The 15,928-nt window shown below is 43.0% G+C and overlaps 2 protein-coding genes across 8 annotated transcripts in view; both read right to left on the bottom strand.

Annotated features, from left to right (window-relative positions):
* Nucleotides 1-15,928, bottom strand: part of CEMIP (cell migration inducing hyaluronidase 1) — a 161,865-nt gene that overhangs the window by 76,779 nt on the left and 69,158 nt on the right. The window contains exon 1 of one of the 6 annotated variants that reach the window (XM_083712461.1): nucleotides 9,192-9,756. The exons of 3 other annotated variants lie outside the window; for them this stretch is intronic. Coding sequence is in view for 1 of the 3 variants with exons in the window: in XM_083712456.1 (XP_083568582.1) it covers nucleotides 6,854-6,897 (44 nt within the window). In the remaining 2 variants the exon portion in view is untranslated. Of the gene's footprint in view, nucleotides 1-6,853; nucleotides 7,669-8,612; nucleotides 9,121-9,191; nucleotides 9,757-15,928 lie in introns of those variants that run through there. 2 more of the 6 variants (XM_083712460.1, XM_083712456.1) reach the window with 2 other exon arrangements.
* LOC310831605 (cell surface hyaluronidase CEMIP2-like) overlaps nucleotides 12,524-15,928 on the bottom strand; it is a 91,737-nt gene continuing 88,332 nt past the window's right edge. For both annotated transcript variants that reach the window (XR_014557919.1, XM_083712419.1), the window contains exon 25: nucleotides 12,524-12,861. Coding sequence is in view for 1 of the 2 variants with exons in the window: in XM_083712419.1 (XP_083568545.1) it covers nucleotides 12,728-12,861 (134 nt within the window). In the remaining variant the exon portion in view is untranslated. The remainder of the gene's footprint in view (nucleotides 12,862-15,928) is intronic.

Below are 15,928 nucleotides of genomic sequence, written 5' to 3' on the forward strand. Positions count from 1 at the left end.
GGTCTGTTATGGCAAATGGGGTACTGCCCCATCAATCTCAGTATGCTGTCAGCCAGTCTCCACCCACCTGCCTCTTAACAACCACTTCCTGGGGTCGAACCAGGCTGTCAGCTCCCTTTCTCCTTAGTGTCACGTGTTGGCTTTGGGGGGGGGGGAATAAACAGGTAGGAAGATACGATACGATAATCTTTATTGTCATTGTCCCATACAGAACAACGAAATTGGAAGGAATAAAATCTATATCAGACATTCAAAAACCAAGAAGCCTGCTATCCCAACTATCCCAGCCTTGTTAGCCCCTAAAAACTCTGATACACCATTTTTAAATACAATATACTCACATAGAGACTACCTTACACTGCGTTTAAAACCAAAAACGCATTTGGATAGAAACTGTTTCTCAGGCAGCTAGTCCTAGTCTTCATAACTCTGTACCTTCTTCCAGAAGGCAGAAGCTGAAAGAGATCTTTTCTGGGGTGTGCACTATCTCTGCAGCTTTCTTATGGCACCTGGAAGCATAGATTTGATCCAAGGTGGGAAGAGTGCACCCAGTTATTCTCTCCGCAGTCTTTACAACCCTGGACAGCATTGTTTTTCCCCTGACTGTGCAGCTCCCAAACCACACACACACACAGACCATAAGTTAATACACTCTCAACCGTACAATGGTAAAATGCCATCAGCAGGTCCTTTGAGAGATTATTTTTCTGGAGGATTCTCAGAAAATATATAAGATGGGGAGAAAGCAAGAATGAATGGTCTATGCCTATCAATGGCTTCAGCTCCACCTACTTGCGGGGCTTTCTGCCTTCTGCCCTCCCAGTCCTCATGGTCACCAACCCTTGTGTTGATAAGGAAAAAAGTAGAGCCAGAGAGAGATCCTGTTTTACAACAGTTCTAACACAGGTCTACATGGACTGGCAAGTGGCTCTCCAGGGTATTAATTAGGAACATTTTGTAGTCCCATCTGGAGATGCCAGATGGGATCTGGGTCCTTTTTGCATGTGCTCTACCACTGATTTTAGATCATTCAGGGAGAATATGTTGGACCCTGGAAATATCAAAACTGAGTCGATTCTTCCGGCAGACTGATTTGGTTCTGAGAAAGAAGCGAATTCCCTGTCCAGTGGGTGTTTAAATCTCCATATGTCAATCAAATTAAAGCTTTCCACCAATTTTAAAAGGGTTACGGGTAGTCTCTCTTCCTTAGTTTCAGTTTTCCTTATTGTCCAGTCCATTTCTAGGGAGACAACCCCATCCTAATGGAGATTTGAGCTCAACAGGGAATTGAAGTGGCTAGGTTAGGGCTGCCATATCCAGGAACCTGCTTGGCATAGTTCATAGCTTCTCTGAGTTATTCAAGCTGGAGGAGACTCTTGAGAGTCCCATGGACTGCAAGAAGATCTAACCTATCCATTCTTAAGGAAACCAGCCCTGAGTGCTCACTGGAAGGACAGATCCTGAAGCTGAGGCTCCAATACTTTGGCCACCTCATGAGAAGAGAAGACTCCCTGGAAAAGAGCCTGATGCTGGGAAAGATGGAGGGCACAAGGAGAAGGGGACGATAGAGGACGAGATGGTTGGGCAGTGTTCTCGAAGCTACAAGCGTGTGTTTGACCAAACTGCGGGAGGCAGTGGAAGACGGCAGTGCCTGGCATGCTCTGGTCCATGGGGTCACGAAGAGTCAGACACAACTAAACAACAGCAACAACATCCAGGAACCGGGCTCTGAAAATGCATCTAGGCGGATTTTTGCCAAATCGGCAAAATGGCCAGGAAATCGCAGACGCATGGCAAGCTGGGTGATTTTTATTTATTTATTTTTTAAAATGCTTTTGAAATCCTTTTTTAAAAGCCTAAACACACACACACACACACACACACACTGATGTTCCCCGCAAAAGCTCAGCAACCTAGGCTAGGTCACTACAGTACATTATTCCTCTTTGGGTGTTTATGTCCACTGTTCATCTTGCTTTCATTATCAGTCGAGAGGCAAACCCTCCCATCACCCTATGGTGGGCTGGTGGGAACTCTAGTTCAAAACATCTGGATGGCACCAAGTTGATAAAGACTGTTCTAGCCATTAAAGAGATGGTAACCCTACACAGGGATGCGGTTGGCACTGTAGGTTAAACCACAGAACCTAGGACTTGCCAATCAGAAGGTCGGTGGTCCGAATCCCCGAAATGGGGTGAGTTCCTGTTGCTTGGTCCCTGCTCCTGCCAACCTAGCAGTTCAAGAGCACGTCAAAGTGCAAGTAGATAAATAGGTACCGCTCTGGCAGAAAGGTAACCGGCGTTTCTGTGCGCTGCTCTGGTTCACCAGAAGCGGCTTAGTCATGCTGGGCACATGACCCAGAAGCTGTACGCTGGCTCCCTCGGCCAATAAAGTGAGATGAGCACCGCAACCCCAGAGTCGGTCACGACTGGAACTAATGGTCAGGGGTCCCTTTACCCTTTACCTTTAACCCCACACAAGAGGAGTTTGTTGGGTTTTGCATTAGACTGGCCACTATGTTGAAGGGGCCGTGTCATTATTCTTTGGCAAACAAGACACACACTTCAGGCAAAAGACTGACAGTACTAGTTTAGAGTCATGCATAAGTATTTGATTTGGGGGGGGGGGAGAGTAATTGCATTCTTTCAAACTGGAAAAAAAACAAAACCCTAACTCTTCTATTTATCAGCACCTAAAGCCAAGAAGAATTTCAGAATATTGCCAGCTGGCCGTTTTCTTAAGCCTTATGACTCCAGAGTCGGGGGGAAATAAAGCAACTGCATTTTATCTTAACTTGAACTGCTGCCCTGCTATTAAGATCTACAGTGAAGTAATCATTTCTGTCATCAGCTGGCCATATATTTAAAAAATATTATATAGAAGGGCCAAAACTGAACAAGCACACTAACTTGCCCTCTTGCCGCAGTGAGCACATTGCTATATAAAAAATATTTATATACCACTATGAGGTGTTTTGTTCTGGGGGGACACAGTGGGACGCATACCCCTAAACATTTTGTACTTTTGTCCATTTACTGTATTTATTTTCCCTGATCTGAACTATAAAACTGTGATTTCCTTGAGTCAAAGTGAGAGTACCCCTAAACATATTTTTAGAAAAAAAGCACTGCCACTATGTCATAAAATAATCAAAGAGGTTTACAACAATAATATTTGTGCAATATAAACTACATGAAAAGGCACCCTTTGAATCTCTATTTTGCATGATGGTTCCTGAAATGGAAGAAGCAGGTTTTCATGTGTCTGGATACAATTGGGTGCCATTTTATATTAAGATGGTGGACTGAAATGCACTGATTTTAACCACTGATTACAAAGCTGCACAGATGTTTGTTGTTGTTGTTTCTTACAACTCCCATGTAATGCCAGGTACAAGGCCTATAAAGCCCTAAGTCAGGCATAGGCAAACTTGGCCCTCCAGATGTTTTGGGACTACAACTCCCATGATCCCTAGCTAACAGGACGAGTGGTCAGGGATGATGGGAATTGTTGTCCCAAAACATCTGGAGGGCCAAGTTTGCCTATCTATGCCTGCCTTAAGTAGTTGTTTCCTGTCAGGGAGCATGGAGCTTGATTCTGTGCCCCTGGGAGCCCTCTTCCACCTCCTGTTACCCCAGCTTTTCTCCAAGTCAAGTTTCCCCTCCCAAATGGTTGCTTTGAGACGAAGGGAGACGAGAACTTAAAGTGTGAATACCTTTTTAAAAGTCCAATTCATTTTCAGGGCAATCAGCCTGAAGCTTGCCCATCCCTAATTAAAATAATGAAACAGGACCTCGATTATTCTCATTTGTCCATTGTTTAGCCACTCACAGACAACTTTCTTGTTTTCAAGCGTTCAGCACGACTTCAGATGGCAGAAACATGTGATGAACAACAGACGCCAAGTCCTGCAGACCTTACATAACTGCTGAGTTTCAACCTTCGCCGGGACACTTGCTACATGTCCTGCTGCTGGCTTGCTTTTAAAAATGAAGTTTGCATTGACTGGCAAGAAAAAAAAATATCAAACAGCAGAATATAGAAAACGATTCCGGAGTAACCAAATTTGGCCTTGATCAATGGTAGACATACATTTTTAAAATCATCTTGATATTGTGTGTTTATACTGTAAGCCTCTCTAGAACCTTAAGGCATGAAATAAATCCTATCAAATACTTGTTTGTTTGCATCTCTCTCCTGTGTGTGTGTGTGTGTGTGTGTGTGTGTGTGTGTGTGTACACTCACACATGGAAAAACACTCAGCAGAGGAATTAAGCTGCACTGTCGTTTGAAGTTTCCCACCACTTCCTGCTCAAGGCAGAACTAAATAATAGATTGGTGGGTTTATAATATCTACTAAACCGCCCTCATAGCACCCAAATGTATCAACCCCTTTCTCTTACTAGGCTAACTTGTAGGGGGTGAATAACACTGAGCACCAACCAAGACCCAGAACCATGCTGTAGTACCACCTAGAATAATAGAATTGTAGAGTTGAATGCATCTCGTCCAGGGGTGTCTAAACTTTCTTCAAAAAGGGACAGATTTGATGAAGTGAAGGGCCGTGAGGGCCGACCAAAGAGCCAACCAATGTTATTGACCTTTTTTGGCTTGAAGTTGTTAAGTTTTCTTTGAGTTTGACGTTGTTTAGCCTTTTTTTAGAAGAGGAGGAGTTTCGATTTGATATCCCTCTTTATCACTACCCTAAGAAGTCTCAAAGCGGCTAACATTCTCCTTTCCCTTCCTCCCCCACAACAAACATTTGGTGAGGTGAGTGGGGCTGAGAGATGTCAGAGAAGTGTGACTAGCCCAAGGTCACCCCGCAGCTGCATGTGGGGGAGCGGGGAAGCGAACCCGGTTCACCAGATTGCAAGACTACCGCTCTTAACCACTACACCACACTGGCTTTAGGAAATGAACTGCCACAGGGGGTCCGGATTAAACTGACCAGTGGGCCAGATTATGCCCCCCAAATGGACTATGAACATGCCTGATCTAGTACAACTGCGGCCATCCTATATGGGGATCAAACCTGCAATCTTAGCGTTATCAGCAGCAAGCTAATTTAGAGACACTTCCTTACAGAGAATACAGAGATAGGGAATTTGGAAAGGATCCCTAGGGAAGACCATGCAGCTGCAGAGCCCATTGTTGCCCTCCTGCCATGAGCTTCCTGGGCTGCTTTCCCCTTCCTTCCTCCCTACCTGCCTTCTCCAAGCATGCAAACCATGGCAAGAGTGAGGGGATGAATGCAGAATCATAACAATACGAAAAGATGCCTGCTACATCAGGGCAATGGCCCGTCCAGTCTCACAGTAGCCAATCCATTGTCAGCAGGAAGCCCGCAAGCAGGATCTGAGTGCAACAACATTTTCTGCACTGTGAATTCCCAGCAACAGGCATTAAGAGGCCTATTCACTCCAACAGCGAAAGTAGAATGTAGCTGTTGTGGGAGCTGTACCTTTAGCTTCTCGGGAGGCAGAGAGCGGTGCATTTTCCAGCATGGAAATGCAGTGATATGGAAAGCAGCATCAGCTTAATTTCTGCCTCCAAGGCAGCACTTTAAAAGGTTTTTTAAAAAAGAAGAAAGTGGCAGGCTTATCATGCAGCCAGCACAGTGAAAATCTTGAAGGCCTCTCCAGTTCCAGCTGCAAATTCTCCACTCGGCAGAAAGAAAGCAAAGCTTAGCCATTAAAAAGCTGTTTGGCAACAGTGAGAGTGGGATTTACATCTCCTCTTCTGGCTAGAGGCTCGCTTTGAAAAGATTCCCAGCTGTTGGGATCTGTCCAAAGAGCAAATATTAGCAGACAATGCTAAAAGTAGATACAGGAAGCAGTTAGTCAGGGACCTTCAACAGCTGTTTACTGCAGGTGTCAATCTCCTGATATGAAACGACTGCAGCGTGAGATCTCAACCCTGTCCCTATTCCGAAGGACAAATTAGCAGGGTTAATTGTATAAATTAAAAACCCATAGCACCCAAATGTGATGGTTCCTGTCCTCCTTCCTCTACATCTGCCGGATTTGAGCTATTCAGGGAAAGTGGGTGCTCAATAGGTTTGCTCTGAATTCTTCAATATCAAACAAAAAATGCATTGACAATAAGCTTTGATTTTAAAATTAAACCAATTAACCTGAGTTCACTTGCTCAAATTACTTTAGCCAACCAGTACTGGGGGAGATGCAGCTGTTCAAACAGAAGCAGAATATGTTCTGCCCTGGATGTGTCTTGCATTAGACCATTGATATTATCTAGGCCCGTACATGCTGGGCTCCAAAAGACAATTTTGGCACGTGGGGTGGAAGGATCTGTCCATTTTGGTTCACGCAGTTTCTCATTTAACCCACGTTAAATTCAGGTCTGTGCATTTCCGCAGCAATTCACATTTTGTTTTTTACAAAAACCACAAGCGTTCACCAACATTTTCCCCGAATGCGTGAATTCTCCTAATAAGTACATTCCTGTATGCAGTTTTGACAAAGGTACACATTCCCCCCCCCCAAGCAATTAATCCTAATATAATACATTATTGTATGTTATTTTCCAGAGCATATTTTTATGCACAGTTCCCCTCACTACATGCATTTGGTTGGAGAACAACATTGCAAAACTCAGAAAAGTGCAAATTCTGCAAGGTGGTGTATTGTTCCAAAAACTGCAAATCTGATCAATCTGGCATAAACGAAAGCTGATCAACTTTATCCCTGACCCCTACCTAACTTGGCACCAATGGATTCCCATCCGTGGCTAAGATAAAAACAAAAACTTCTGGACATCAGAATCCTGACACAGTCCAAATCTATTCAGATAATCAAATTCATTGCAGACAGACAGGTAACAGCTTGAAGAGTACCTGTGATCTTCCTGACAGCTCAGCTGCATTTGGGCTTCCTCCATCGGTTCTTTGTGGATCAAGAGATTATTTTTTCCTACTCGGCCCAACAATTGCTTTTCCAGCAGTGGCCCAGCAGGCTAGCAGCTGAACCCATCTGCCATTCCCTGCTCCTGCAACTGCTTGCTTTTATGAAGGAGGGTGGGGCCCTGGTTGTTTTCCTTTGTGCCTTGGTGGCACCAGCCTTGTTTACGTGTGGCTCACCTCACCTGGCCTCCCCCCTTTTTCGGGAGGATTTAGTCCATATGTAATTTTCCAGAAGGTCAAGCTTATTGTTCCATCTGCTTCTGCGCTGCCAGCTCTTCCGCCTTTGCCTTGGAAGGAAATTTTAGGGCATTATCACACTGGTGAGTGGAGGGCAGGCTTCTCAGACATAGCAAAAAAAGGGGGTGTTATCACAAAATATGATTTAGAACAGTTTTGTCTCAGTTTAAACCCAGGAGTGCTTTGTGTAAGTATGATTTCTCTCCTCCCCACCGCTTCCACCTTCAACACAAAAAATCAATTTCTGTGTCAGGGTTAGGGTAAAATTATTATGCTTCCTGACATGATGGTAGCAGCAAAAAATGTCTTCTTGGCAACATGTAGGCAAAAATCTGGAGCTGCTCATATTGGTTGCCATGTGACAAGGAAATAAGTAATTGGCAGGTTTGTGGGTTTTCTGCAGTTGCACGAAACTGGTTATTAGATGCAAAATATAGCATTCTAAGCACCTCTAGGTTTTGTTTCCTTAAAAAAACAACACTTCTGGTCCTCAAGGCTATGGACGTAGGCTTGAAAGCATGTGGGCAATGTCTGAAGGAACCTCAGAACTCAGAGCTAAAATGTGTTCAGTCTCTCCTATGTCCAATGGTAGAGTTCCTACAGCCCACAGTGTTTTCTGCATCCTACCATGGTAGAGATAGGGGAAGAAATTCAATTCAGTGCCTATTTAAAGGCAAATTTACTTAATTTGAACTTTCTGAAACAATATGCAGAATAAAAAAAATTCCTTCCAGTAGCACCTTAAAGACCAACTAAGTTAGTTCTTGGTATGAGCTTTCGTGTGCATGCACACTTCTTCAGACACACATTCTTCTTCAGAAGTGTGCATGCACACGAAAGCTCATACGAAGAACTAACTTAGTTGGTCTTTAAGGTGCTACTGGAAGGAATTTTTTTTGTTTTGACTATGGCAGACCAACACGGCTACCTATCTGTAATATGCAGAATGGAACACAGCTGTTCTTCAAAATTCACACCTCTGAATTTTGCAATGTGCTTCTTCAGTCAAGTAATGTGCACAAAAGGCCCATTTTTAAAAAAATGGCAAAGTATGCATAAGTGGAAATAAGTTTCAAAAATGCATTATATTAGGAATATATAAACATTAAGGGGGAAATGCTTTGCAAAAATGTGCATATTGGGCAAAATTGCTTACAAAAATACATACTTTAGGAGAAACCTACACAAAAATGCTGATGAATTTCCATGAGGAATTAGAAAAATAAATAACTCACAAAGTGATCTGGAAATGTGGAGACCTGAATTTCATATCAATGGGGGGAAATGAGAAGCTGAGAACCAAAATCGACAGATTTGCTCAGCTCTCCCCATGACAAACCCAAGCAGAATTCTACAGGATGTTACGAAACTCATCTGAATCACAGAGTTCAGGATTTCTTGGTGTAGAATTTCAAATTCCTTTTAGTGTACAGTGCAGCCATGCCTCCTCACTTACCTGGCTTGGGAGCTAGGTACCCAGTTCAGTGAAGAAAGCTTGCTTGCATGTGACCCTTTCTTATAAGAGGTTTTCTCTGCAGAAACCGCAGCTGAAGCTTTTCAGGCCACAGAGTTTAAAAACAATCAACGACAGCTGCTCATTGCTGCAAATCAAGCAGCACCCTTCCTAAATAAGAATACCAAGGATTTTCTTTGGCCAAAGGCGCCAAAAGTCAAAACAGGTATAAAATGGGTATATATTCCTAGTGGGCATGGAAGTATTTGAAGAATGCATATTCTGTGCCCCACATCGTTTGGTTTCCACCACCTCTAAATACTCCCGAGATACGGTACATTTAGGAATTCCCATTTCTGTCAGCAGTGACACATTTATTGTGATGGATGTGCAATTACTGCTGGGCTATCGTAGCACACAGTGTACGGAATAGGAAGCTGATATAACAGCAGTATTAAGCCTGGAGTGCAAATATGCAAAATGTCTTGGGTTATCATATGTCCAAGGTCTCCTCTGATAGCTCTCTCCAGAACTAAAAATACTTAAAAGAGGGGAAAAGAAGAAGAAAAACAGTTCCCTTACCTGCTGTTCAGCAAATCCCTCTTGGGTTCTCCTTCCCTTCCTCAATCTGTTTCCTTTCTGGCAGTTCTCAGGTGTCCTTCTGCCACACAGCACTCAAGGGGGGAAAGAAACCCTGTTTTATTTGACACACTTTTGAGTCGCATTAGCAATTGGTGTGCCGTGGTTTGGAAGCAAGTCAGTGGAATGATGTCAGGCGGGCAGGCAAGACGGCCAGCTCAAGAGGGGAACTTATTCACCACCAGGGAGCCAAACTTGGCCAACAACAGTTCAGCTTAAAATGAAGAGGATATTTCTCTGTCTTTTAAAGGCAGGAGTCAGGAAGCCTTTGTCCCAGGGCTCAAATGTGCCCCCCTAGGTCTGTCAAGTCCTCGGGATACCCAGACCATATCTCGTGTGCTCCTTGAGAGCTTTGGCCTGGATGGAGGAGGGATGGATGTGTGTGTAAATCTCTGATTTGCGTGTGGAAGGCAGCTTGCTGTACAAAAACAAAAATGGCATCCGTGGCTCCACCCACTACAAGCATGGGACCTGTTCAAGAAACCCTACTGTGGAAGAAATTTAAAGACTATTTAGCTAAATATGTCAAAATAATTTAATTAGAAAAGCTTGCAAATATCAGATAGGCTTAGGATTTAAGTATGTAAGGATAGAATTTAAGATGTTTAAAGACAAATTTGAAAGAATGAAAGATGTTAAGTGACTAAGTTAATTTTTTGAGACAATTGAGTTTGGAAAACTGTTAAAATGATATATAATGAAATTCAACCAAGGGGATTTGAGGAAGTAACTAAATAATGTTACCAGGATTTAAATAGGATGTATGTCTGTTTGTTTGTCTGTGTGTTTGTGTTTTAAATTTTTTGGAAAATTAATTAAAAAAAAGAAAGAAAAGAAACCCTACTCTGGTTACCTCAGCAAAAGCGACCATAACTCGGCAAGTTGTGTGTTGCACCAGCCTCACCAAGAGTTACCATTTCACGTTGTTCTTCACGATCCCACTATATAATTATACAGGAAGAAAATATTTACCCCCTCAGGAAGGGGGAACATAAGAGGTGCAGTTTTGTTCAAAACAAGCCTCAGAAACCAACATAGACCTTTCTATCAACGTCATTTTCTATATGCACATCAACGTACAGGGTTCCACAACATCTGGGTCAAGAGACCATAAGCTTACCAGAAAGAAATCAGTGGTTTTCAAAACCGTTTCCTCCCCCCCTTCAGATAATTCTGTCAACACCAATTTTCCACTAAAACGTGCAATGAAATCCCTGAACATTGCAGATGATTCTGGATCTTGTTAGGAACATAGGAATTGTACCATTGGCCCATTTAGTGCAGAATTATCACTGACTAGAAGTGAGCCACCACAGTTTTAGAGCAGGGTGTTTCTCTGCAAGACTTGGGAGATGTCAGGGAATGGTAGTTTGTTAAAGTAGTTGAGGGTTATTAGGAGGCCTTTATTCTCTCCACAGAGCTACAATATCCAGAGTTCCCTGGGAAGAAGGATTAACTGTTAAGCTACTCTGGAAAACTGTAGCTCTGTGAGTAGAATAGAAGGTCTCCTAACATCTCTCAGCATCCTTAACAAAGTCCCAGTCCCACGATTCTTATAGGGGAAGTCCTGGCTGTTTAAATTGGTATGATACGGCTTTAAAGTGCAGATTGCAGATGGGGCCTGGGTGACCTTGAACAAGCCATCCTTCTCTCTCTGCCTAAACTACCTCACAGGGTTGTTATGAAGTCAAAATGGGGAGGGAAAGAATCATGTTCCTTGGAAGGTATATATAAATAGGATGGCACGGTAAAGAACCAGGAGCCTGAGCCCAGCAAAGGGCAATTTATTCCAGACTGAAATGCTTACAAATCCAGCACAGAATTCACAAAGCAGATGGATAAAATTATATAATCGTTCACTGCACGGCACATGCCAAGTTAAATGGAAAAGGGAAACTTTTACTCTGAGATTAGACAAGTAAGTAAGTGGGTTTGTCGCCTTCCATTTCGCTTTACAAGCGGAGCTCCACACCCAATGGAGGTTTCTTGAGACCAACCATTATTTATTTATTATCACATTTATATCCCTCCAAGAAGTTCAACGTGAGACACACATAGTTCTCCCCCTCCTCATTTTATCCTCACAACAGCCCCGTTAAATAGGTTAGTGACTGGCCCAAGTGAGTTCCATAATTTGAACCCTGATCTCCTATGTCCTAGAGCACCACCCTAACCACTACACCACACAGCCCAATAGCACAATGAATGTAATTATTACAGTGACATTCCCCACCTTAGAAGGTGTTCTTGTCATATACTGTATGTTATTAAGCTTTAGATCCATTCACTGATGAACTGTTTTGTGCCTGGATCACAGAAGCAGTAATTTTGTTTTGTAGGAAATCCTATAGGGACAGTTCCTATGGGATGTCTTAATTGGAACTTAGTCTTAGGCCCAGAATATGTAAACTGTCTGGATTATGGATTCGAGGAAGCGATTTCTGTGCTGTCCTGTGTTCATCTCAACCAGTGCTGTTTCTGTTCCACTACAGTTCAGCCTCTGCTGAAACCCACATTATATGTCTCGCTATCTGCTCTGGCTGAAGGTGACATAATTTTCAACACATTTCCATGGAAGGGAAATGCCAAAACAATACAAAAAATTACAAGTGGTATTCAATTAAGTTTTATTCAGAGTAGACCCACTGACATGAATGAGCATAATAGGTCTACTGTAAGTAAAACGTAGTTGAATACCACCAAATACAGTTACTTACCTAACTTCATGGATTAAAAAACAATAGTGAATTCCGCTCATATCTGATTGCATAATTTCCATTCCTGGCCTTGGGTGAACATGCACATTGTGGCAATGTCTGCTCCCATTTCAGTCTTTGACAGAATTATCTGACATCCCTAGTCTGGATTTCCACTAAAGCAGTTGAAAGAGAAGATACAAGATGGGCTGCCATTTTCCTGATTTTGCCGTTTAGAAAACACACATTGACTAGAAGAAAGGGAGAGGTGCTACATTAAAAAAATATATGTTGGGCTAGCATTACCCATCCCCATAATGAGATTGCCAATGGCAGCATTCAGTCCTGGAATACACTGAAATGACAACAAAGAGTGCCTCTGTGCAAATGCAGAATGCATTTTTGTTTTTCGCTGATTAATTGCACCTCACCTCCACATTTCTAGGATTAAAGAACACAGCTTCCAGGATAGAGGGCTGGCTTCAAGCCAGACTTAAACCACAGCACTATTCTGGATAGAAACGAAAAAAGTACAGGCTCTGAAAAACAAACAAACACAAACTACACTTCCCCTCCCACTTTGTCATATCAGAATATATTTATTAGCTGCAAAATAAAGTTGTTTTTTTACAATCTTGTAAAAACAAGAAGACTAAGAGTTATGCCCCCTCCTTACAGGCAAGCCAATGAACAAAGTATGGTTCAGTTGTGTTTGTTTTCTAGCCTTTGTGGAGTTTTGCCTTCCTCGATTTTCACAAAGTCCTGAAGTTTTATTGCATCAACTTAGCATCTGTACTCTCTCAACATCAGGGGCACGTAATATTGGAGAGAAGCGGATTTCTGATCAGCAGCGTGGTTATGGATTTTAATCCAGTAGGGCGTGGGGTTTCCTTTATATCCAAGCATCGCAAAACTACCTATAGGGATGGAGAGAGAGAGAGAGAGAGAGAGAGAGAGAGAGAGAGAGAGAGAAGGAGTTGGGGAGAATGGATGTGATTACTATCAGACAATAATCAAATAACATACAATAATCCTTACAATTTTTGCAATCTTAGATTTTCCAAATTCCTGTGCAGTCTTGATCAAATTCCTTGAAAAAACAATAAATAACTGATTTGTTATTTAACAATAAAGAATACATAGACGTAAAGATGGATATAAAACCATTACATGATACTTTCATATTATCACTAAGATAGGTGTATTCCTCTAAGTTATTATACCATTATATACCAAAAAAAAAGAACTCAGGTTTTCAAATAAATAAATAGGTTGCATACTTCCCCTAACTCTTGTATGTACCAGCTATCAAACCCTTAAGTCCAATCCTCTAGCAATGACGTTTATATTCCCCACCATCACCCAAAATTATGGCATATTATTATGCTAGCAACTGTTAAGAAATGTATTATCATTTCTGTATCTACTAACACTTATATATTGCCAAATAATGAAATTAGTTGATCATAACCTAAAGGGGTACTAATTTTATTTATTACAGCAAAGCAGAAAATCCTTATTTTACAGCAGGACCAAAATATTAGACAACCAATTTCTATTTACCTTTTTGAATACATGCATGCATCTGAGAGGAGCTATTGACAAAAGCAGACACAGCTTCCGTATCACATACTCATGCACCCACTGTAAACATCCCTTATGTTGGACATTGCTCAGCATCATTGCAGCCCAAGCTTCTTGAAGTCAGTGAACTTGCAGATCTGATATCTGAGCGCCCCTGAACAGAATCTGAAGAATGGAATCATACAGACAGAATAAAAGGACCTGGTGCTAGTGAATCAGTTCTTAAGAGTTTGCATACCAATTCCTGTACCAGTCCATTGCCCACACTGGCTTTCATCCCAGTATCAGTGGAAATTTCTTAACATCTGAGTGGCGCTCTTTATTTACCTACTCATTTATTTACTAATTAAATATCCACTTGTGGATGCTGGCCATCTAGGGTGTGTGCATTAGAACCCACAAGACTCTAGGGGGCCCACCAGCCCCAGAAACCATCTCAAACTGTCATATATGGATACTCTGATTATATATGCAGCAGTTATCCAACATTTCTGGTTTGTTTTTAATTTTCCTCTGACAGAAGCATGCCAAATCTGAAGCTTGCCTGCCACTACCAATCAGAGAGGCCTGAGGTAGGAATTTCCCAGAGGCTAAGACATGCACTAATGTAGTGACATCATGGCACATGTCTTAATGCCATCCGGCTTTCTACTACTTTTTGGAGAGCTTCTTGCCACGGGCTTTCCTACAGTGGAGACTACTTGTTTGGTCTGCCTCCCTTTCTGACTGCTATAGTTGCTTACGTTTAAACGCAGAGTGGCAACGCGAAGGAACTCCTGCTCCTGGTGTAGAGCTTTGTTTAGTTTCTGTTTTAAAGTGTTCACCTAACTACTCCACCAGCAGTGATGTATGGAAGTGAGAGCTGGACCATAAAGAAGGCAGATCGCCGAAGAATTGATGCTTTTGAATTATGGTGCTGGAGGAGACTCTTGAGAGTCCCATGGACTGCAAGAAGAACAAACCGATCCATTCTTAAGGAAATCAGCCCTGAGTGCTCACTGGAAGGACAGATTGTGAAGCTGAGGCTCCAATACTTTGGCCACCTCATGAGAAGAGAAGACTCCCTGGAAAAGACCCTGATGTTGGGAAAGATGGAGGGCGCAAGGAGAAGGGGACGACAGAGGATGAGATGGTTGGATAGTGTCTTCGAAGCTACAAACATGAGTCTGACCAAACTGCGGGAGGCAGTGGAAGACAGGAGTGCCTGGCGTGCTCTGGTCCATGGGGTCACGAAGAGTCAGACACAACTAAACGACTAAACAACAACAACAACAAAACTACTCCAAAGCGGAACTTGCTTTCCTACCCAACTCACACCCCCTAAATCTGTTCTGAAGGCTCCTCAAACCCTCTAAAGCAGATTTGGGGAAGATCTGGGGTATGAGCAGGGAGAGGAAAGTGGGGAACAGAGGCGCTGCCTTGTGCTCAAGATTGAGGGGAACTGGTGCACACACAATGTTGTATCGTCAGGAGGAGACCAAGCATGGAGCCCAGTATGGTGAGGTTTCAATGGCCAGCAACTCCTCCTCTCTCACACTCAGGAGGAGTTCGCGCCATGCTTGGCTCTGCGCTCGGCCTCCTCCACCCCACCCCCCAACACTGAGGAGGTCGAAGACACCTCAGCCGTATAGAGTTGGCACACCCGTTGGGGAAGAATCCCACTGTGCTTGCACAAGAATGGAGTTGAATGCCACCCTGGTTTACTGTATATAAATGCAGCTGTTAGCAGACTGAGTTGCTAGATGCTGAGTTGATAAGATGCTCTCCCATTCACAAACTAAATTGGGAAGAGGGACCAAAGCATCTTTCACACAATGGCCTACAACACAAGTATGGCTATCACTGATGCTTTGCCTAATGTAGAACTAGGGAACCAGCGGCCTTCTAAATGGTGCTGGATTCCCATCTCCCATTGTCCATGGTCCATGCTAGCTGGGAGTTGAAGTCCACAAACACCTGGAGGAGCACAGGTTCTCCACGCTCAGTAGCCTAATGTACCTACAAGGACTCTTCTCTAGAAGAGTGCCCCACAATTGCAACATGATATCATGAACTTCTCAATTTCCACAGGTTATCTTGAGAGGTAGGAAATCTCCCCGGAGACCTCCAGAGGAGAAAGCATACCTAGATGTCTTTGACCGCTAATGCTAAGAACTTCACACACTACTGAAATCGGGATACTTATTGACACAGAGGTTTTGCCAGAGCACAGAGGGAGATCAGGATTGCTTTGGTCAGCACTGCCATGCCTTCCCTGTTGTTCCTGTATTGGGAATTCCGATTTGCAAGTGATCCAACATACCGCAAACAGGCCAGAATTAATATGATTGGAATGTTGCAAAATCCCACAGTACAATGGGATCTGCATATTTGGACCTCTGCTACGAACTCCAGTGCATG

The sequence above is a fragment of the Podarcis gaigeae genome, assembly GCF_964106915.1.
Source record: "Podarcis gaigeae genome assembly, chromosome: 14".
Taxonomy (NCBI): domain Eukaryota; kingdom Metazoa; phylum Chordata; class Lepidosauria; order Squamata; family Lacertidae; genus Podarcis; species Podarcis gaigeae.